General features: G+C 43.3%; 1 protein-coding gene and 1 non-coding gene across 3 annotated transcripts in view; one reads left to right on the top strand and one right to left on the bottom strand.

Annotated features, from left to right (window-relative positions):
- NAGLU (N-acetyl-alpha-glucosaminidase) overlaps positions 1 to 24,528 on the top strand; it is a 69,410-nt gene that overhangs the window by 34,236 nt on the left and 10,646 nt on the right. The window contains exons 9-11 of one of the 2 annotated variants that reach the window (XR_010787470.1): positions 206 to 299; positions 1,394 to 1,577; positions 6,216 to 6,451. Coding sequence is in view for 1 of the 2 variants with exons in the window: in XM_066586180.1 (XP_066442277.1) it covers positions 206 to 299; positions 1,394 to 1,577; positions 6,216 to 6,377 (440 nt within the window). In the remaining variant the exon portion in view is untranslated. Of the gene's footprint in view, positions 1 to 205; positions 300 to 1,393; positions 1,578 to 6,215; positions 6,523 to 24,528 lie in introns of those variants that run through there. The other variant, XM_066586180.1, reaches the window with a different exon arrangement.
- Positions 24,321 to 24,392, bottom strand: TRNAC-GCA (transfer RNA cysteine (anticodon GCA)). The gene has a single exon. It is a non-coding gene; the product is annotated as a tRNA-Cys (tRNA).

Raw genomic sequence — 24,528 nt, 5'->3', positions numbered from 1 at the left:
AGCGATGGGGGAACAAAAACGGCACAATGTCAGTGCAATTACACACAACGATTATCGCTCAAAAGACGGCTTTTGAGCGAATTTTGAGCGATAATCGTTGTGTCTAAATGGGCCTTAAGGCATTGGGAAATTTTACAATGTAGTGCAAGTAGGAATTGACAGGATTTTGTAGTGGCAAATATAGATATAATTTCTTTCTGTTTAGGCGTCCCGTTTAACGATGTGTACTGTGCCAGTAAATTTGCCGTGGAAGGGTTCTGTGAGAGCATGGCTATTGTTCTGCAGCATTTTAATGTACAGTAAGTATAACAATAGTGTGTGTGTATATATGTATATATGCAAGCCACAGTAAGACCTAAAAACATTTCAGCCTGCATTTGTGAATGTACCTTTTAGGCTAGCTTCACTCATCATATGGCCACATTTTTGGTTCTGTGTTATAGCTTTAAGCCATAAGGCCCCTATGACCCTACTGGACTGAACTTGGATCACCATAAGACTCTATAGTGATCTAAGTTTGGTGAAGTAAAAACACAGGGGTCCAAGGACCCATGCCCACGGCCGGGTCGGATTCCGACTGTGAAATCTTAAAGTGGAATCAGACCCAGCGCCCCACAGAGACCCCATACTCAACTCTCTGGAGCGTCTCGGCCGGCGTACATACGTAGTGCAGGGCATGATGCACCGGCACTGGGCTGTGCCGCAGATTTTTGAGATACTTCTGCAGTGCCCACTGCGCCGAATATCGAGGGACGGACGCCTTCCATTGACTGCAATCGAAGCCGTCCGTATGATTTTCCACACAGAATAGAGCATGCTCCGATTCTTCCCCGCAAATGGAAAATCGCAGTTAATTTCCGCTCGTGGGCAGGGGAGACTCTTTTAGCCTAGCATGTCTATGGACAATCATTACTGTGGAATTCGCAGTGGGCGTCTGGCCATGAATTCCGCAGCAATAATCCATCCGTGGGTTTTAAGGTGTGGCTGGGTTATAGAAGTATTTCCAAGATAAAAATAACTAAATCTTGCCATTTGTATAGCACCAACTTATTCTGCACCGCTTTCAAGTCATTTATTTCTTACCCCCCACCAAGCCGAGTCGACCTTGAGCCGGCTACCTAAACAAGGTGGCGATTAAACTCACCTGAACCTTCAGGTCGTGAGTGTGAGCTTAGCAGTCTGCACCACACAAGGCAATGTAAAAGAATACGACGAGGATGGGATTCGAACCCATGCATGCAGAGCACAATGGATTAGCAGTCCATCGCCTTAACCACTCGGCCACCTCGTCACTTGCATGATTGAGTTTTATGACCTATAAAGTCTGATTGCTAGGATCGTCACCGCTAATTATAATCTAACCCTGTTTTTATACTATTTATTTTCTATGAAGTGTCAGCCTGATCGAGTGTGGACCTGTCAACACCAACTTCATGAACAACCTACATGAGAGTAACTCCAGTGAGGGCCAACTCCAGGGTGTGGACAGCGACACCCGCTCCCTGTACGCCCAATATCTCCAACACTGTCAGAAAATTTTCCAAGATGTGGCGCAGGACACCGATGAGATTCTGCAGGTTGGTTTTCCTGATTTTCGTACACTTATTGTCCGCATACAACGTAAGAACAAAAATCCAGTTTTTGGCACCACAGACCCCTTCACATGGGTGTATTTGAGTACACAAAAGTTGATTTCAGTGGGTTCATTACCTCATTAGGTTAAATAGCCTTTCAATCAAGGCGGGTGGGCGGGGTGGGGGTGTAAAATACATTGTGCAGATGTGCGCAAATCAATCATAGTGAAAAAACGTTGCACTGAAGGACCCTTAAAATGGTTATGTGGGACTAGAAATTCGAGTCTCCTTGCATGAATTTCCATTCCGGGGTTCCTTCACGATGCTACAGTATTCATGGCATCTGTGATGGATTCCCACAGCATAGTAAAAAACGCAATGTGAATGCCCCCTTAGGCTTCCTACACACAGCCGAGCACGATATCAGGCCAGGAAACTGACCAACATGCGATTTACCCGCATTTCAGGTAAAGTAGCGATCTGGGGGATCGGAAATAGTTTGTTATGCCATGCGATGTGTTTTACTGTCCCAATGAAAATAATGGACGATGCGTTCTGAGAAACGTGAAAATATAGGACATGCTGCTATTTTTTTTTTTTCACTATCGGGATTCTTGCATGTTAATAGTTCGTGCGAGAAAAGATAGGGCAGGACCTATGTTCCTGCTTTTTAAAAAAAAAAAAAACTTGTTTGAATAGTCAAAAAAAAAACCCAGTTCATGCTCTGTAGCAACGAGCGTATTGGCGCATGCACCCAAAAGTGAAAAGATATTGTTAGATATAGCCATTGAATGTATATGGTGAAACTTACCATGTATACTCGAGTATAAGCCAAGTTTTTCAGCACATTTTTTTGTGCTGAAAAAGCCCCCCTCGGCTTATACTCGATAAGCGAGGAGGGGAAAAAAACGCAATACTCACCTCGCAGCCGGCGCAATGCTCTCCTCGGCGGTGTGGCAAGCTGCTTCAGACTTCTCCCTGCTGTCATCTCCCTGGCCTGGTTTTGAATCCCCCCACTGTCAGCGCTCTGTAAGTAAGCGCTGTGATTGGATCGAGCGCCAGCCAATCACAGCCGGCACTTGATCATTTACAGCCATTCAGTGAATGACATCACTGAATGGCTGTGATTGGTTTATCAAATGCTGGCTGTGATTGGCCAGTGCTCAATCCAATCACAGCGCTTCCTCAAACAGCGCTGACGGCGGAGGAATTCCAAACCAAGCCAGGGAGATGACAGCGGTGAAAAGTCTGAAGAGTGGGGAGAGCATTGCGCTGGGGACACAGACACCAGCTGGGAGGTGAGTATTGCGGTTTTTTTTTAACCTAGTGTATACTCGAGTCAATAAGTTTTACCAGTTTTTTGTGGTAAAACTTATTGACTCGGCTTATACTCGGGTCGGCTAATACTCGAATATATACGGCAGTTCAAAAGTGCGTATTTTTGACCTCCCTTACCTAGTGCATAAAGCTGGAAAAAGATCCGTCCTTCCAGTTCAGCCTATAATCCTGCAATGTTGTTGCAGACGAATGCAAAAACCCCATGTACGCTTTTTTTGTGGGATAGGAAAGCATAGCCTAACGCGCAAAAAATACGTATGGAAACATATACTTTTTTTTAACATGACAGTCAATGGAAAACGTATGGAGACCTATACCTGTACATTTCCATATGTTTAACATTTACGTTTTTTTGTTATCAAATGCATTAAAGTAAAAAAAAAAGTGTTCAACTAAAAAACTTTATTAAAAAAAAAGTTTACAGTGAAAAGTGTATACGTTATGTAATAATAGACACAAAGTATAGAAACATGGCTATCTATTTAACATATACGTTTTTAAAATGTACAGGTATTCTTAAAATGGCTCATATTTGTATACATTTTACCTGTACGTTTAAGGTAGGTCTAAATGTTCTTGTAAATCCTAATGTGAATGCGCCTCTAATTCCTATTTGACCTGGATGTGCAGGAAACTGCAGCTGGTCAGGGAAGCGCTCTACCTCTACATAGCCGGTGGACTAGGCTCAGATGTGTGGGAAAACAATGAAAGAGCTTAGGGCTTCTTCACACGGCTGTATGCGCAACTACACTCGACTCTACGGAACGAAGTTGCGCATTAGCGAGGTAAAAAAATCTTTTTTTTCTTTTACCTTTGAAACTCCATTCCGCGCGAGTTTGAAAAAAAAGTGGGAAGATAGGTCCTGCTCTATCTTTTCTCGCCCGTTAACAGTACGGCCGAGAAAAGATAAAACAGGACCTATCTTGTTCCTAGCGAGAATACCGCTAGTAAAAACGAAACCATTGAGATCAGTGGTTTTGTTTCATCCCGTTATGAGGCTGTGATTAATGGATTCTGGCCTGACTTTCAATTCCCAGTTATTGTTCCTGACCCACGTCACACGCCTCTCGCTAGCCAAGCCAGAAACCTACTACACACTGATGAGGGGCAAACATCCCAAAACATCTGTCTGTGTATGGATTCTAGCATGGCTTTCAATTCCCAGTCAATGTTACAAGGCTTGTATAAAGAGTCTAACATTGACTTGCAGGAAGCTGTCTTTCAATAGGTGGCACTGCAGAGCTATTGTTCCATCTCCCTTATTTGCATAACGAGACTAAATCGCGCCCATTTGTTTAAGCCCTTAAACAGATGGGCACATGCGGTAATACACTGGCCACTATGTATCGTTTTAGTGCATGAACCAGTGTTTTTTGGGTGTTCTGACTATTCAAACTCCACGCTATTACGTGTGACTTCGAAAAAAAAAAATCAGGAAGATAGGTCCTCTCCTTTTTGACTCTCATGTAGAAAAACTAAGTGCAAGAAAGATATGGCGAGTCCTATCTATTTTTTTTCTGCGCTTAGTATCAACATGCGAGAATAGCGCTAGTTAAAACGAAACCATTGAAATCAATGGTTTCGTTTTGCATTCATAATTTTCAAGGCTGCAAAACAGGACAAAAACCTGCCCATCTCTTTGAGCCCTCTCACCAATGATGCATCCCCTAGCAAGATCAGTAGGGGTTTCCAGAGGTTGGACCCTGCTGATCATAAAGTGATGGTATATCCTAGCAATATGCCATCACTTTATAAGATGAGTAAACCCCCATATGATGCCTTAAAGGGGATTCCCATCTGCATAACCCTTTCCATATAGCCTACTTTGGCATATAGACATAATAGGGGAAAGGCGGTGGTTCTTGCACCCAGGACCTCGTTATGAGCTAGCAGGAAAAGTCTGGTGTACCTAATGCAACTCTTTATTACATGGTTGTCCATTTATTTGAATGGGCACCATATAATACTATATTGTAACTGCAGGGAAAATGCGTGCAGCCTTCCCCAATGATGCCAGCTAGGGTTGAGCGAACATACTCTGCCGAGCTTGATGCTTGTTCGAGTGTTAGCAGCAAACTCGATGGTGCTCGTTACTCAAATGAGCATCAAGCCGTGTTCGACCCCGCCCAGTTTTTGGGTCCTCCTCGCAGTGACGTGCCTGTTTTAGCCCCTCCCCGCCACGACGCAGTGTGCGTCATTGGCAAATTTTTTGTGAGAGAGAGAAAGAGAGAGAGAGACCGTTGGTCCCTCAGTGGCAACTTGAAAAAACGCAGGGCACGCAGTCCCACAAACACACACACAGAGATCATGCTAACATCCCGTGTCCAGTGTCCATCTTCTGGCTTCCTTATAGCTGACATGGAAGGAGCATTTTGAAGGAAGAGCATGCGAGCAAATTAATATTTCTTGGCTCATTAGATAACGATTATTGGGGCCAATGATAAAAACCTTCTTTTCATATTTCTAACTTTAATTCCATGTTTTTCTGTAATTTTTTTTATTTTCATTGGTAACTTTAATATATTTTCATGATGTTGTTAATAGTTAGAAGTTAATAATAAATTCAACAGTTTAAAGTTTTAAAAAAACTATAATTTTTTTTGATTTGTTGCTTTATTAACCCTGGACCTGTTTTATTTTTATACAGCATTTTAAAAAGTCGATATATCGAAATATCGATAGTTTTCCAGCGATATTTTACAATAATCGATAGTTTGTTCAGCGATAGTCGATACTATCGACTATCGATATTTTTGTGTCGATGTCCCAACCTTAGCGGATACTCAAGAGGAATTTGTTTTATCATTTTTGAAGCTCTTCAGTAATCTTCAACTTTATCCGTGTTCTGAGGCTGTGGATACAGTTGAAAGTATTGCTGCTGCCAGGAGGTCTAGCACTATCACGTTGCCTGTGCAGATGCACCTTTTGCCCTAGAGTAAAATTTGGCCGTACCCTAGGGTCGAATCCAATTAGAGACAACATCTGCATGGAGTTTCCATGTTCTCTCCATGTTTGCATAGGGTACTCCAGTTTCCTCCCGCAGTCCAAAAACATGCTAATAGGTAAATGTCGATTGTGAGGCCCCATGGGGACAAGGCGCAATGTAAGTGATGACAATTTGTGTAGAGCCCTATGGAATATGTACACACTATATAAAATGAGAAAAATAAATCAACCAATCTCCATTTTGAGAGGATGTCCAGTTGGGACAGCCCATTTAACTATTGAATGGTTCAAAATTACATACCTGAGGACTTATACCGTGATTCTTTAAATTGATTTTGCCATTTATTTATATTATAGGTATTTGTGGAAGCCATTGAGGCTCCGGTTCCATCACTTCGATACTTCACAACTCAGTTTTTCATGCCGCTTATTAAGCTGAAGTTACAATGTGCAAGCGGATCGGAGTATGTCCATGCCATGCACAAGTTTGTGTTTTCTGGATCAAAACCAAAGGAATAGCGTCAATGAACCTCTTACATGTACTAAACGCCGGCTTACATTGTCGCCTTTTTCTACTGATCTTCTCAACACAGGTGTATAAAGAAAATACACATGGAAGCATTTATTTGCATTGTCTGTTTATGTGCAAAAAAGTTCATTATTAAATCCATCATAAGTCTCTTACATATCATCTTAGTGTTCATCAGGGCTGTAATCATAGGGGGTGTAGAGATTACAGTTTTACCTGGCCCCAGAGCCTGAGGGTGCCCAATAGGTCTCTGTCCTATAAGAGGAGAGCAATATCTAATTGTCTTACATTTGCAGCCATTTTTTTGTATTAGGGAATTTTTTAATTGGTCCACGAATGTGCACATAGTTAGTCAACTATTTAGAAGTTGAGTGTTGAGTGTTGCTCCGTCATCCCCCGCCGTCAAGCTGTGATTGGCTGTGATTGGATTGAGCACCGGCTGTGATCAGCTTGCCGCACGCAAGCTGTTTTAGAATTCTCCCCGCTGTCATCTCCCTGCTCGGCTTTCAAATTCCCCGCCTTCAGTGCTGTGGAAGTAAGCGCTGTGATTGGATCGAGTGCCGGCCAATCACAGCCGGCGCTCGATCCGATCACAGCCTGACGGAGGAGGATGACAGAGGCGAGCAGAGAGGATGGTAGGTAATGACAACGGGGAGGATTCCAGCAGCTTGCCGCACCGCCGCCGGGGACACAGACGTCAGCTGGGAGGTGAGTATGTAGGTTTTTTTTTTTAGCCCTTCCCTTACTCAAGTAAGTTTTCCATTGCCCCAGCAAAAAAAAGATTATAAAGCTCATTCAATACATTATATGTACCCTAAATTGGTTCCTATAAAAACCAGACCTCTCATTATGTCTCATGCAGCTACATTGATGAAAAAAAATTAAAAAATTTTGACCGCTGGAACACAAAAGGGTAAACAATGTACTGGCTCTTAAAGGGGTTGTCTCGCGAAAGCAAGTGGGGTTAAGTACTTCTATATGGCCATATTAATGCACTTTGTAGTATACATCGTGCATTAAATATGAGCCATACAGAAGTTCAGAAGTTATTCACTTACCTGCTCCGTTGCTGGCGTCCCCGTCTCCATGGCTCCGTCTAATTTCGGTGTCTTCTTGCTTTTATAGACGCGCTTGCGCAGATGGGTCTTCTCCCTTCGGCTCGGCTCGGCAGCAGCGTAATTTTGGCTCCGCCCCTTGTACGCGTCATCGCGTAGCTCCGCCCGTCACATGTGCCGATTCCAGCCAATCAGGATGACGCGTACAAGGGGCGGAGCCAAAACGCCGCTGCTGCCGAGCCGAAGGGAGAAGACTCATCTGCGCAAGTGCGTCTAAAAAAGCAAGAAGACACCGAAATTAGACGGAGCCATGGCGACGGGGACGCCAGCAACGGAGCAGGTAAGTGAATAACTTCTGTATGGCTCATAATTAATGCACGATGTATATTACAAAGTGCATTAATATGGCCATACAGAAGTACTTAACCCCACTTGCTTTCGCAAGACAACCCCTTTAAGGCTAAATTTAGTTATGTCACTAAGGGGTTAAAAATGGACTTAAGGTGACTGAGTTCTGCGCCAAATATATTTACATGAAAAGTAAATTCAGAGCCTACAATTAAAAAAGTAATGTTTTCAGTAGGGTTTTTGCAGTTTTAGGGTGCCTGTTGGAGGGGTAAGATGAATCCTCTTCAATATCCAGCAGTTTAAGTGTGAAGAATTACTGTAGGCTCAGTGATTAGGGCGATATGACTCACAGATCCGATAATCAGTGACGTCCTAAGCTGGATGTACAAATCGTGTTTCTATCACATACAAACAAGCTCTTTACTATTCACAGTGATGGGTCCATGTCTAATTGCCCAACCTCTGTATATTTCCACCAGCATATGCGGAGGCACACTTAGTAGATTAATGTGACCCGCTGGCTGGAGCACTGCTGGCTCTCATAAGAATTTTGCATTAAAATGGTCATCTGGTTAAAAAGACTGAATAAATGACAAAAACACATATTAGGCATGACTCTGCAATGATTAAAATATGAAAAAGGCATGTCAAAATGATGACTACACGCGGACTGTTGGGTTAATTATTTCTTTTTTTACCCTGTGTTGACGTGATTTGATATCTTTTTGAGTGAGACACCAAATTTATTTGGTTCAAAATCTTAAAGTGACCCTCTAGAGGTCTCAGAGGAAGCAGAGTTGACTATGTGGGGGAGGATAAAGTGTTACGGACTGTGAGTGTGGGCCCACTGTGCCAACCTATCATTTAGGCTTGGCAGCTGGCTATCGGTGGTCAGACGGGAAATCTCACACTTGCTTGTTGGGAAGGTGGGGTACCCCTGCCTAAAAGTGGGGTAGGTGCCCTAACAAGGACGGCCCCATGGTCTTCCTTTCAGGCCTGACTTTCCCTGATAGGACACAAGATAGGGCGATACAAACTACAGAGACAGGAACGGTGCAGGAACAGGAAGGCAATCATCAAGCGCACACAGACAAGGGCAAGAGACAGAGGGACAGACAAGAGGACAGAGACAGGATCCAAACAAAGACCAGGAGGCACAAACAAATATAGATATGAATCCGGAGTAAGTACAGACAAAGTAGTGGGAGAAAGGACCTATGCTGGGTGTCTGAGACAAACACACACAAACACTGAGGCAATGAGGGAGGATTCACAGTTCAGCTAAATAGGGAGGTAATTGTCCATGCCCTACATTTAAGCTGGGAGCACTGGAGAACATAACCCTTCATGTGCTGGCGAGAAGTGTGCAGCAGTTCATGTTATGGAGAAACCAGGATGACGCCCACGTCTGCCAGAAACAGCAGAGAGAAGGCAAGTCTGAGAAGCTTGCCTAATATAAAGCAACAGCCTGAACCAATGATGAGACAGAGGTCATGTCTCAGACTACCTAAGACTCCTTATAGTCACCATAGATAAGCTGTAGTCATAGATCTCAGCTCAGTTCTAATGGAGTTGAGTTAAAAAGCAAACAAGCAACAAAATACGCTGAAAACAATAGCGGGTAATCATCTCTTTAGGTAGTGATTTACATATTCCTTTCAGGTCATGACTGGACAGGTACTTTAACCCCCTAAGGGCCAGGCTGTTTTGTACCTTAAGGACCAGACACTTTTTAGGGATTTTACCCATGTGGCGTTTTTACTGCCCTATTTTGTTTCCTTTAGCTACCAAAATTATTTTTACAGCGTTTTTTTCCGTGACATATAGGGCGATTTTTAAAAAAAATATCTTTTTCACAGATTTTTCTTCCCGTTTTTTAGTTTTATTGGGGGTAAAATGCTAAAAAATATATATTTTTTAAACTTTGTTATTTTTTTAAATTAGTATATTTAAAATAAAGTATGGAAATGGGTTCCTCTATTTGTTTTGGATATTTTGATATATAATATGTATGGTTTTGGATTACAGGGCGCATATGGCGACAGTTTTTGTTGGGGTCAGCTTTGTGTTCTTTCCTTTCTTATGTATATATTGTTGTTTCATTCTGTAATATTGTTCTACTGATGTATGTAATCATGTTTTTTACTATCTATGTCCCCCATGACGTCATATAAGACCTCCTGGGGGGCATTCATTTTTTTTTTTTTAAATTTGACACTTTCCCACTGTAGCTGGGGCATACATAGGAGGCCCAGTTACAGGGAAAACGACCCCGGCAGTGACATTAGTCACTGGCAGAGCTGGCCAGGGTCTAGTATGACCCTCCAGCTCTGCTGTAGTAGGGAACACCAGCGGTCATATGACCCCCCAAGCTCCCTTCGACTAACCCTTTCAGTACACAGTGCTCAGTGAGCGCTTTGTACTCGGGGAAGCAGAAGGCAGAAAGGGTTAAAAAACCCTCCTGCCTTCTCCTCCGGGTTATCAGCTGTCACTAACAGCTGATTACCCATTCCTGCCTGGATTGATTGCAGAGCAGGAGGCTTAAAGCGCTGCCGTAATTTTACTATCTGCAGTGCTTTAAGCCCAGGATCAGGCGCCGTAAATTTACTGTGCCTGGTCCTTAATGGGTTAATATGTACAAATAACACTACTGCCTTCCAAGGTGATCAATATGTCAGGGTCCTCTCTCCTACACTGATAGCCACTGGGTAAACCCCTGAATTTTTAGCAATGTGTTTGAGCCTTCCTTTGCGCGCACCTTTTAGTGGCATCTTTTGCTACAAAAAAAAGCATGAAAAAGCCAGCATTTTTTTAAACTAGTAGGCCGCCTTCACGGAAAAACACAGTGGTCTTCCAGTGTAATTGCTGCAGGTTTTGTGCTGTAGAAAACCTACAACAATTATGTTGGGCGTGAAGGCGGATGTACAAGTCACACATTTTTATGTGCGTTTTTCTTTTTTTTTTCTTATATAAAGAAGCCATAGCAAAAATGCTAGGTAAAATAAACCCAAGGTAGACATAACATTTAAGGCCTCCCCTCTAGGGATGCTTTTGTACAGCATTTAGCGTTGCCTTTTTAGCGCTGCGCTAAACGCTGTACAACGCTCCCATTCATTTCAATGGGTCTGTTCACATAAGCGTCAAAACGCTGTGACAACGATGCATGTTCTATCTTTGGCCTTTTTTAGCCCTGCGTCACCCATTGAAATGAATGGGCAGCGGTTTTAGCGCTGTTGAAAACCTGGAACAACTTGGTACCGCGTTTTGGCAGCGCTAAACGCAAGCGCTATCTGCACTACCAAAAAAAAAAAAGGAATACTCACCTAGCTGCCATCATCTGCTGCTCTCCAGAGCTCTGTGCAGGCTGCTGGCAGGTGTCAAGCCGACAAAACATTTATTGCTAGTGACGGGGATTGAAATCCCTGCCTCCCAGCAAGAGATTGTACTGATTGGTTCAGGAGCATTGGCTCCACCAATCAGAGCCATTACTCAATGCACCAATCACAGCCATTCAATAAATGACTGTAATTAGTCCATCCAGCACTGTCTGTGATTGGCTGAGTCTGCTGACAATCAGTGGGCTCAGCCAATCAGAGCAATCTCTTGCTGGAGGTGGGGTCTTTAAACCTTGTCACTTGCGAAAGATCCTCTGTCGGCAATGACAAGTGCTCCAGAGAGCAGCCAGATAGGTGAGTATTGTTTTTTTTTCAACATCGAAAATGCATGACAATGCTGCTGAAACCGCAATTAATGCAGCATTGAAAAAAGCTGCGTTTCTGCAAACGCCTGTGTGAGGGAGGCCTAACAGTCTCATTTATCAGTACTATATGTACTGTTGAGCATGGAAAATTGGGCGCAAATGTGCACCAAAATGTGTATAAGGAACATCATCAACAGGTACAGTATATAAATGACATCCTGAAGATAATGAACCGGCTCCAATTTTTGTGTTCATTATTTGATTATGGCATTACATTGAGAAAAACACATTTTCAGAAAACAGCGAGTAGATCGTTATCTCCAGAATGACGTCTTTGGTAGACAGAAGTGGGTAGATGTATGTTCCCAGCCATAATTGTAGAGAGCTTCTATCTTAACCCTTTCCAATCCAATTTGTATCCTGGTTTTCCTAGGGGGCTTACTCTTTTTCTGCCGTTATACAATGGTGCTAACTGCTGGCTAACGCCAGTACTGCATGAGGTGACACATTGGGTAGGCTCTGACAGCAGAGAGGCTGGCAATATACAGTAAGAGAGCCCCGACGGACGTCTTCCAACATCGGAGCTGTACAGCCTTAAATCATAATGTCTTTAGACATCAGACAGTGGATTAGAAAGGGTTAAAGGACATACATATAAAAATACATGGATATGACAGGACAGTGTAATACTAAACACAGTGGCGCTACGTACAACGCCATTTGCACCCTTTGACATTAAATAATTTGAACATATCTTTTTGTACCCTAAAGTTTCAAAGCTAAAAGCTTTATCTTGTTAGGGCCCAATGCACGCGGGCGTATGTACACTGCAGGATCCGGAGCTCCGGATCCCGCTGCAAATACAGCCCATAGGACGTGCATTGAAAAATGCACTTCCACGCCCATGAGCGGAAATCAACTGCGATATTCCGCTCGCGGGGTGGAAACCGTAGCATGTCCTATTCTAGTGTGAGCCTCTAACTATCCATGTCAATGCTGGGCTGGCGGCTCTACACTGCGCATGTGCGGCTGTGCGCCAGTCGGGACATCCACAGAGCAGAGAGAAGACGCCGGACAGGTAAGAAGGGGGTCACTGCAGGGGCACAGGGTCGCATCCCACTGTGAGGATCTCGCAGTCGGAATCAGACTCGGCCGTCTGCATACAGCCTATAGAAAAGATGATTTCCAATAATCGCAGTATTCTCCTCGTATTCACAGAGATTACTCCAATACAGGTAATGCATTGTGCAACTTTATGGGTTGTCTTCCACCGGTGTTTCTGACCGAGGAATTCAGTTTGTGTCAAACTTTTGGAGTTCTTTGTGCAGTTGTTTAGAGCTGTCTTTTTCCTCAGCATATCATCCTGAGACCAATGGTAAACCTGAAAGATTTAGGGCTGTTACCCACTGGCAATACGACTTCCCTGCGATGTGAGAGTGAGTGAAAACGCATGATAATGAAACTAATGAATTTCAATAGTTTCATTCTCATTAGTGATGTTTTCCCTCTAATCTTGCATCCCCCACTCTTAAGACCCGCCCCTCGCTCTCGGGGAAACCCACTAGCCCCGCCCCCTATCTCTCCAAATATGGGGAGATCTGTCAGAGATCCCCTGTAGCTCCGCCCCCCCCTCTCTCCCCTCTTGGGGGGGATTCCTAGCCTGCTTCACGATCTTCTATTGATTTCAATGGAGCTGGCCCCATTGCAAACAATGGGCGAGATCGAACATTCCTCTTTGCGATGTGAGGTTAGAGTGAAAAGATCGCTAATGAGAATGAAACTATTGAAAATCATTGGTTTCATTATCATGCGTTTTCACTCACTCTAGCATCGCAGGGAGGTCGTATCGCCAGTAGGTAAGAGCCCTTAACCAGAGTTTTTAACAGTATTTGCAGTGCTTTGTTCCTGAAAATCAGAAAGATTGGTCAATATATTTGCCTTTAGCAGAGTTTGCCCTGAACAATAGGTCCATGGAATCCACCGGTACTTCTTTTTTTATAATTACAAATTTCATTGGTGTTTCGCTTCATTCTCCGATTTTGTGTTGGAGTGGCCTGATGAGAATCTGTTCTCGTCCCCATTGAGGCAATTTGGAAAGAAGTACAGAAAAGTCTTTGGAAAACAAATAATTCTGAAGGACCTGATTTCTGAGTTGGTGATTTGGTCTGCTTGTCCACCAAAAACATTAAACTTCAACTACCATTATTCCAACTGGGTCTAGGCTTCATAGGTCCATATGAAATTAAACCCTTAATGAGATGACCCCTTTTTTCATTTGTTTTTTTCTCCCGACTTTCAAAAATCAACTCTCTTATTTTTCCATCGATGTAGCTGTATGAGGGCTTGTTTTTACAGGATGGGTTGTATTTTTCTATGGCACTATTTAATCTTCCATAGCATACTCGCTAAGGCAAACTACTCGAGCGAGTAGTGCCTTATTCGAGTACCTGCCCTCACCTCTCACCCGCGCCGGCAGCCGAATCTTTAGAGACAAGTGGGCAGGTACTCGAATAAGGCACTACTCGCTTGAGTAGTTTGCCTTAGCAAGTACGCTCGCTCATCTCTAGTACCATATAATGTTCTGAAAAACTTTAAAAAAGCTAAGTGGAGTTAAATGGGAAAGCAATGCAATTCAGCCATCTTTGGGGGGGGGGAGTCTTGTTTTTAGGGTGCATACACTGTGGCAAAAACTACATGATTACTTTATTATGTAGGTCAATATAATTAAGATAATATCAAGTTCATGGTTTTATTTGCTGTTCTACTTTTAGAAAATAGTTAATTATTTTCTGCCACCATATTTTGACCATCATAACATTTTTTTATTTTTGCGTCAATATAGTCGCGTCGGCTCATTTTTTGCAGGATGTTCTGTAGCCTCTATTAGTTCCATTTTTTTGTGTTCATTTGAGTTTTTGATCACTTTTTCGTTCAAAAAGTATTTTATTGTCTCTGAGCATTGTGGCAACAGGGAGCAGTCGACCTCTCTGTGCCAGAGGCGTCGCGGATAAGTCTGTAAACAGAGACAACGTTTGATAAAGGCTCAGGCGATGGACTCATTTCTCTGGTTGCTTCCAAGATGTTTGTCCTTAGCATGAAAAAAATTAATGCTGAGAACAACATCTCTGGGTATATGATCTGACAGATGTTTTAGGCCTCATGTCCACGGGGAAAATCAGATCCGCTGCAGATTCGACATGTAGAATCTGCAGCGGGTCCCTCCTGCCCCGCGGACATGAGCGCTGAAAATAGCAATTTAAAAGCATTTACCTATCCGTAGCGGGCGGCGAAGCTCTGCTCTTCCTCACGTCCGGATCTTCATTTTCGGCCGGCGGATGAATTCCTGACGCCGGCGGCACGTCGCCGGCACGTCTTCGACGTGCCGCGCGCATGCGCCGGGCACATCTGCCGAGCCGAAGCAAGGGAGATGCGGCCGTGAGGAAGAGCAGAGCTTCGCGGCCCGCTGCGGGTGAGTAAATGCTTTAAATTCCTATTTTAGGTCTCCCGCGGATCCGGACGGCTTCCATAGGCTTCAATAGAAGCCCGCGGGAGCCGTCCCCGCGGGAGACCCGCATGAAAATGGAGCATGGTCCAGATTTTTTCATGCTCCATTTTTTTTAAAATCACTTTTATTGACGATCTGCGGGTATTTATCTACCCCGCGGGTGGTCAATGCATCCCTATGGAGTGCGGATCCGCGCGCGGGAGATCCGCTGCGGATTTTAAATCTCATTTTGCCCGTGGACATGAGCCCTAAGGCGGAGGAGTCTGTGAGCCCTGTGTATCGGTAGATCCTGCAAGGAACAATCCGTTAGCAACAATTTCATGAGATTTTGCAAATAATGCGTTAACTCAGAAGCAGAGACTAATTCTGGGATCCCTCTGAATTTGGTGTTATTGTGGCATGACCTGTCTTTTAGGTCTGCCACTTTATTTCGGAGTTTCTCAAGTTTCACTTCCAAGTTATAGTGTGAGTCTGTAAGATTATTGTGTGATTATACGAATTCTGCCACTTGGGATCCCATAGGGGTAATTCTATTTTCTGCTTCAGCGTTTGTTGAGTGAAGAGGTTGACATTGGCTTCAAGCCATGCCATCTTGATCCAGCCCTGGGTACTGAGAGGAAGAAGAATTGATCAACTTCTCCAGTATAAATGATGGTCACTTCCCCCTCCGCAACATCTCGGATAGCTGGGCAGCAGGTGAGTTCATTGACCCATGGAAATACTTCTTTAACGTCACTTTTGAGCCCTGGTGATTCAGGAGCTTTGCAGTCAGGCAGCCATCTACGTAGGCAGCCAAGCCACGCCCCCCCCCCCTGTTTCATATTTTTGTTCTCCGCATTATTATATCATGTGCGTATTTCTACTTTTAGGACCACTATTACTTTCAATCCTGACAAGGTGTTTGGCGTTCGGCTCGGACATAGCAATCTGTCACCTTTACTGACATGACTATTTTAGTAAATAGTTGTATTCACTATGACATAACAATCTTAGAGCATCTTCTCTCATTTCTGCATTGTGCCGTCCTTTTGTCCTCCTGAATACTGATGAATAAATTGACAACTGGGTGCTTCTATTTTCCTTGTCAAACGGGTGTGTCCTTATATAGTCTGGTACTGATGGCACTAATAGAACAATATCACACTGTATATAGACATCCCTCCATCTGGTAACGCCCACTTGTCAATTTATTTCTAAATTTCTAGGAGGAATAACAGAGAAATGGCACAACAAAGAGTTCTAAGAAATGGTGCTTTAAAATGGTTATTTTCTGAATATTACGAGATCCGAATTAAATTAGTTTTCAAAAGAAGCATGGTCCAACTCAAAGCATGGTCTAACTAATGTTATGTAAATATAGACACCATTTGGTATAATGAATATGAATAATAGGAGACATTGGGAAAGGGGTGCAGGTACATTTACTTTAGATCACTGTATTATTAATGTGTTTTCAGTTTCCAAAATTAGCTATAGTTCGTTATTGCGCAGATTTCTTCTTGATGTGAAGGACATAACTCCCCCCTCTTCACCCTTACCCCTCGCTACTTATATGGATCAATATCAGGAATGCGACTGTTAATTATCTCTTTTATACACTATACCGTACTTTGTATCACAGAAGTCATTGAGAACAACTTCTGTAACACTTGAGAAGTCTTGCCTAGAAAAAGACCACTAATTAAAAACTTTCTATTCCCTCTCAGTTACAAAAGTCCATAAAACCTGTTAACACTATTGTAGTGAATGTGTTCTTTGAAGAGTGCATTAAAACAGAAAAAATAGATTGACAAGCAAGTGACATCATAGTCTTCTGCCATTAAGACTAATGCACTAAAGTTGGACATAGAAGGATTGTCTAACCACATCCAAAACTGGTTACAAAACCGAATAGAAAAACCCCTTTACAATAAGCAGATCACAAAGTGTCCCATCTTTGGGGATGCTAGATGTAAACTATAATCTGTGAAGTAATCCAATGGGAAGTATTGAATTTCCCTGCAGCACCACCGCAGGAGAATTTAGGTATTACACAGTTGCTGATTAAGTCAATGAGCTGTCCTTATAATGCAAATATGTGTCCATTCCTCCAAGGCAAGAGATACTATTGGACTTTCTCTTTACTCTGGCTAATGGATGAGGGTCCCCAATGAGAACTCCCCTCTATTAAAGAGGTTGTGCCAAAAACACAACTCTGTTTATATGTCTTATTCCCCCGTTTCCCTGAAAATAAGACCTATCCTGATTTGGGTGGATTCCGGGGAGGCTTTAAATATAAGCCCTATCCTGAAAATTAGTCCTAGTTGTATAAAAAAAAAGGAATACTTACCTAGCAGGCTTGGTCCGGGTCCTCCTGCTGCTGTCCGCAGCTCCGCCAGGTGTCCTACAGTTCTCATTCGCCCACAGAAGTTCACTTCCTGGTTATAGGACTTATAAATCCCAGCTCCAGGAAGCGATGACTCTGATTGATTCTTGTGGGCTGCTCAGTCAGTCAATGCAGCGCTTGATGAACCAATGCGATGGCTGTGACTGGTTCATTGAGCGCTGCATTGATTGGCTGAGCAGTGGTCGAAAGACGAATCACAGCCATTGCGTTGTGGAGGCGGGATTTATGAATTGGCCAATCAAGGCCGCGGCATAGCATGTCGCAGCTCCGGAGAGCAGCGAGAGTGACCTGGACTGAGCATGCTAGGTAAGTATAAGGCATTCCCCGAAAATAAGACCGAATGCCTCTTTTCAGGCAAAAATTAATATAAGACAGGGTCTACTTTTTGGGGAAACACGGTAGGGTATAAGAATATTATTGAGCAGGTTCCCCACTTGGGATCCCCTTCTATGTGCCAGAACAGGGAGCCACTCTGCTTCCTTTCAGGCAGACTTTTAGTCATTCTTGAATTATATAATACTACATTTATCCTGCAGCCGCTGTGGCTTTCTCTGGCAAAATAAACTGGGTGCCAGGAGTGCCAGGAGCAGGACCCAGGGCAATCAGCTGTTCCGAAGGAGATATATCTGATGACACAACCCCTTTACAACCTTATTCACACTGGCAAGTGCGGTTGTGGTCAGTGAAAAATTGAGCAATTTCAATCTGAGACTTGGTTTTGCATCAGTTGTTGTTGTGTTTTTGAGCTTTTAACCCTTTCCAATCCAATTTGTATCCTGATTTTCCTAGGGAGCTTACTCTTTTTCTGCCGGTATACAACGGCGCTTTATGCTGGCTAAAGCCAGTACTGCATGAGGCGACACGTTGGATAGGCTCCGACAGCAGAGAGGCTAGCAATATACAGTAAGAGAACCCCGACGGACGTCTTCCAACATCGGAGCTGTACCGCCTTAAATCATAATGTCTTCAGATGTCAGACAGGGGATTGGAAAGGGTTAACACTAGAGATGTAGTAACTGACTACTCAGACGAAAAAATTCGAGGGGCGCCGGGGGTGAGCGGCGGGTTGCAGAGGGGAGTGGGAGGGATATAGAGAGAGCTCAAGCCTCAAGTTAAAGAGGTATTCCAGGCGGTTACTATTGATGACCTACCCTCAGGATAGGCCATTAATAGTTGATCAGTGGGCATCAGCTAATCTTCTGGCCCACTTGAAGAGCAGCGGAGCCGGACATAGTCATCGGTAGTCAGGGTTGGAAGTGTAATAGACGGCTTCACTCTCATTAAAAACAATGGGAGTGTTGCCTTCTATTACACTTCTGGCTCCTCATTGTGGTCAGAGCCGGTAGTGTAATAGAAGGCATTACTCATGGATTTCAATGGGAGTGAAGCCGTCTATTACACTTCCCATCCGGACTGATGCAGGCACCCTATACAAACCCTTCCTGTGGGCAAGTATAATACTGTACAAGACAGCCCCCCCATCTGTAGTAGGTGTGTGAGTGGTTGTTCTTCAGTAATTTACACCTGTAATGCCTTCCCAATATGGAATTTTTGCCTTCTGCCTGGCTTTGTACCTTTGTATTAGTAAGTATGACTGTTGGGGGCTTTAGTCACTTTAGATCTGATGTAAGGGCTGGATAGCGATATTCAGCCATGACATCCTTTCTTCAATGGGATTACGCTAGAAGGTGCCAACTTGACGTTGAGACTTTCAGACAACCACTTACCTCCCGTAGTGTCTAGAAGAGGAGCTGTAGGGGAACAGAAACCAGGTGAGCATTCCTTTTTTGTTTTCAACCTATCATTGGGGGAAAACGAATGACTGTCCAGTCAGACTGGCGGTAGAGTCACATGTCAGAAAGACCAGCCGCCATTGCAGCATGGAAGTAAATGAGAAACTGGTGAGAACCAAGAACAAACAGTGTGAGCATGGTGGGCATTTTAAGGGGTGAGCATAATACCTCCTGCTTTATTTTCAGAGATCCAGACAACCCCTTTGAGTAATTGGTATTTGCAGTTGGCAGGGATCAGTTTCATATGCTGCAATGTCATTATCATAGATTTTACTTGAAATACAGTCAATCTACTATGCCAAGTGGATAAAATCACATTTTAATGTATGAAGACTCGTGTGGACTCAAAGCTGATCCCATAATCATGACTTAGAAGACGTATAAAATGACAAGTCTGATCTGATGGACAGAAAAGAACAGGTGTATCCCCCCCACCTCCTTCACTCTGCTCCCTCCCACCTTTCTCCTCATTACATCCTCCAAGTTACTGACGGAGGAATATATAAAGGGATGAACTGCAAACCCTCTGAGATCTCACAAGTTCCTTCTGGAAAAGAGGAGAAATACAGGTGGGTGACACCAAATCTTTTCTTTATTGCACTTTTTGGAGCAGATACCTTTATCAGGTAGATGGAGATGGAAGAGATACAATGTATGTATGTAGCCTTGCAATGTATAGTAGTAGATTATTATCATCAACATCTAATTAATAGTTTCTCTTTGATCTAATGCAAATAAAGTTGACTTTAGATCCACTGCAAAATGTACAAATCACTTTAGTTAACTGAATTGATGTTTTTTTGTTATCTACAGTTACCATAGTAAATCATTAGACTTATAAACAGACTTCTGCATTTTATGAAAAGTTATGGAAACAAAGTTGTAGACTAGAGATGAGCGAGCGTACTCGGTTCGGGTGTTTTTTGCACTCGAACACCGCTTTTTCCGAGTAACTGACTACTCGGACGAAAAGATTCGGGGGTGCCAGGGGTGAGCAGGAGTTGCAGAGGGGAGTGGGGGGGAGAGAGAGCTCCCCCTGTTCCCCACTGCTACCCCCCACTCCACCACGCCGCCCCCCGAATCTTTTCGTCCAAGTCGTCAGTTACTCGGAAAATGCGGTGCTCGAGTGCAAAAACACCCGAACCGAGTACGCTCGCTTATCTCTATCGTAGACGTCTATTTGTGAAGATGGAGCCTAAACGTTTGTTATGTCTTCTTTCTAAGGCTTTGATCATAAATCTGTCATAAATGCCAGAAAAAATAGCCCGCCTTGCAACACTATTTTCTTTTGTAAAATGATGGACCCGACGGAACCAACCGTAGATAATGAGGTCCATTGGGCAGGTCAGCGTCCAACATATGTAAGATCCGACATGCTGTTGTTTTTTTTGTTCCTATGACAGAACAAAAAAACTGTAATCTTGATAGGGGTGTGAGCAGAGCCATAGAAACCATACCCAGAGTGTAAGAAGACACTTACATGAGATGTTTTTGACCGCATAGTCAAAATCCACATTAAAAAAGTGCATGCGGTTTTACAGCGAATTGCCGTGCTTTCAGCTGTGAAATCATGAGGTCTACCTGTACCAAAAACTGCATGGTGAAACTGTGGCCACTTGTGCTAAAAACCTTGTGATTTTTTTATGTGACTGTTGACTGTGCATCAAAAGTGCCTCATGTAAATGCACTATAAAGCTGCCCATATACACTGCTCCAAAAAAGCATCACAGTATAAGCCCAAGTCACAAACTTCAGGAATATCAATCTGTCCAGTTATGCTGCAATTACACGAGTAAAAGGGATTCAGTCACCAGGTTCATGCTGCCCGCAGCATGAACCCAAGACGGCAACATAACCCCCAAAAAGGGAATGGAGATAATTCCTCTCTCTTTATCCGTCCTGACTGATCCTTCTCTAGTTTAGCGTATTACGCCCTTGTCACTACTTGGTAGCATGAGGTGGCACCTGCAGCCCAATCAGGTTGCACAAGTGGTCCTGCTCCTCCAGGTTGGCACATCCATACATTTGCCGTGTCTCCTAGGCATAGTCTCAAGAGCATGAACCAGATACCAGGACATCGGCTGGATGAGGAGAGCTGGACATAGCCATAGAAGGGCATCAACTCAACATCAGGACCACTATCTGCTCATTTGTGCGAGGAGCAACAGGAGTAGTACTGCCAGAGCCCTACACAATAGCCTTCAGTGGCTACTGGTTTGCATGTTTCTGACCAAACAGTGTGAAATAGACCCCATGAAGATGACACGAGGGCCTGATGTCTTCTGGTTGGACCTGTGCTCACTGCCTAGCACTGGGCAGCTTAATTGGTATTCACCAGACAATGCCAGAATGGATAGGTCCACCATTGACGCCCCGTTCCAAGGTTCACATTGAGTACATGTGACAGACGTGAAAGAATCTGGAGATGGCACATGTGAACGTTATGTTGCCAGTTACATCTCCTGTTCTCTTAATTTTTTGGAGCAGTGTATTTTAGAAACTTGGTGACCAACAGCTATTTCTCCTCACTCTCCCAAATACAGTACATACATGCTTGGCGCAGCTGAGCCTGCATTTATATGTCAATTGCAAGGAGTGAACAAGTCACTGCCAAAAGAGTCTGGCTTACATGCCAAGGAAACAAAGAATCAGCCATGTTGAAATCAAACATACACAATACTTCTTTCCCCAGACATATACCATTACTATGACTCCCATTAACATTAGATGGTTGTCTAATCCCGCCAAGATCAATGGGTTTGTCCAACTTTTATTTAATGTGTATGGGCACTTTAGCTTTCTTCTAATATGGAGTGTTAATTATTTCTGATATGGAAGACTGTATGACAGCTGTCCTGTATCGGGATTGGATTTGGGTCAAACATAATTGTGATTAGGAATAGCAACATACATAGTAATATAGTGTGTAAGGCCAAAAAAGACACATGTCCATCCAGTTCAGCCTATTACTCCCCAATGTTGATCCAGAGGAAGGCAAAAGAAAACCCAATCACGCAGAAGTCAATTTTTCCCATTTAAGGGAAAGCAAATTCTTTCCTGACTCCAATTCGGCAATAGGAATAATCCCTGGATCACCGACCCTTCAGAAGTCGTAAGGATCTGTCCACACTTTTGCTTACGTTTTTTTCACCAAGGTTTCCTTTATTTTCAAAAGAAGAATAGCTCAAAATGCAGCGCTATTCTGGCCATCAAAATACAGGCATCCTGACCCCATTATAAGTCAGTAGGATCCATCATGATTTGCTAATAGTCATTTGGAAGCAGAAGCGGCACAGTTGCATGGCTCCGTTATATATGGAGGCAATCATAATAGCTTGACTCACAGATCTCTCCATATTTACAATATGGAGAAACCTTTCAATTAAGCCAAGACGGATGGCAAGGAGCCAGGGGATAGCTGTCCATTTGGCTCTTCACCCCGTGACCAGCTCTTTATAAAGCTATTTGATGACATTTCAGAGTAAAACTTGGTTCTTTGTAATAAGGGGGTTTTGTCACTGTTTCATGCAGTCCATAGTTAGAATAGCATAAATCTACTGAGAGTCTGCCTTTAACCCTTTCCAATCCACTGTCTGACATCTAAAAACATTATGATTTAAGGCTGTACGGCTCCGATGTTGGAAGACGTCCATTGGGGTTCTCTTACTGTATATTGACAGCTTCTCTGCTGTTGGAGCCTATCCAACGTGTCCCCTCATGCAGTACTGGCTTTAGCCAGCAGATAGCGCTGTTTTATAACAGCAGAAAAAGAATAAGCCCCCTAGGAAAACCAGGATACAAATTGGATTGGAAAGGTCTAAAAGGGTTGTGCCAAGTTATAAAATTACCAAGTAGGTAAAGTAGGCTCTTGTCTTTGCCGAATTTCTTCTGTGGCAGTTTGATTCCATCTATCTGCCATCATTCCTTATATTGTATAGTATATTGCAACTTTACATACTGCCTTTTTATAGTAATGTCAATTAAAGTTGGGCAGATTGAGTCTTGATTCACAACAGTCTTGCTCTTTAATATCAATTGTTGTTGCACACAGGCGAGAAGCCACAAAATGAATCCCTCCATCATAGGAGTATTTTGTCTGCTGGTATGTGTCCACAGTCGATCTCTGCTTAATGAGCGACTAAATGCATTGGATTTGTCAGAAAACAGAGACTTGGTGAGTGGGAATTAGTAAACTACTGTAATATGCATGCCTTACTAAGGTAACTGATTTTCTTTAGACTTAAAAAAATACATATGTCCATCCAGTTCAGACTATTCCCCCCCCCCCCCCCCCAATGTTGATCCAGAGGAAGGCAAAAAGAACCCCAATGAGGTAAAAGCCAATTTTCCCCATTTAAGGGGAAAAAATTATTTTCTGTCTCCAATCTGATCTTTTATCAAACTACTAACAGCCATTTGTCAGTGAGTATGTGAGTGCTTCTGATGCCCCAACACTGATGACATTATCGATGGCCCCTGATGATGTCATCGCTCCGCTACTGCTCCCCCCTCGTGCCATAATTGCTCCGCCCCTGGTGACGTCATCGAAGGTCCTGCGACATATAAAAAAAAACCAGAGCCTGACCAACAGAAGAACAAAGTTAGGGCTCTTGGAAGGGGAGGACAAAAATAACAAAATGAGAATACAACTAAACTGTTATTATCTCAGACATAACTTAGCGGTCCTGACAGAAGACACCAACCTACCCTCACCTCAGAGATCCGCCAGCTGAAGGACTTGCAGTGATGTCACTGCTGTGGGAGGACCAATTGTGCAGTTTGGTAGAAAGCACTCTATACTGGATAAGCCAATATACCCAAATTGCAGAGCAGCAGCTGAGGTACTATGTTGAAAAATACTCACAAAGGAAAACACAGGTCCTTTAATCAGAGCATTGGCTCACTTTGCAACGCAACGTTTCAACCGTATACACGGTCTTTCTCAAGCCTATACAAGAATGGCTGAACACCTCCATATATTTTTCCCGCTGTCCACTAGTTTAAAGAGATACATAAAGATATAAGAGGTAAAGGCAAGCAATTATGCATGCTGTAAAAAAAAAATCAATAATGCAGCTGTCTATTTCCAAGTTCTTAGTGATAGCTAGATAGAAAAGTGAATTTTCAATAAATAGAATAGAAAATGAGGGGGCACCCGGATTTGAACCAGGGACCTCTCGATCTGCAGTCGAATGCTCTACCACTGAGCTATACCCCCTGCCTGAGGCTAACCTCCTAGAACAAGTTAGACCAAACCAACATGAGTAACCTGTGTGTTTAGCATTGTTTGCATTTTACTGTTGACAGTTGGAGGATTCTCATAGCAAAGATCAGCAGCTGAAACTATGGAAGCA

Source organism: Eleutherodactylus coqui, chromosome 13, assembly GCF_035609145.1.
Source record: "Eleutherodactylus coqui strain aEleCoq1 chromosome 13, aEleCoq1.hap1, whole genome shotgun sequence".
Lineage (NCBI taxonomy): Eukaryota > Metazoa > Chordata > Amphibia > Anura > Eleutherodactylidae > Eleutherodactylus > Eleutherodactylus coqui.
The sequence above is the reverse complement of the archived record's forward strand: the minus strand, read 5'-3'. Positions and strand labels throughout refer to the sequence as shown.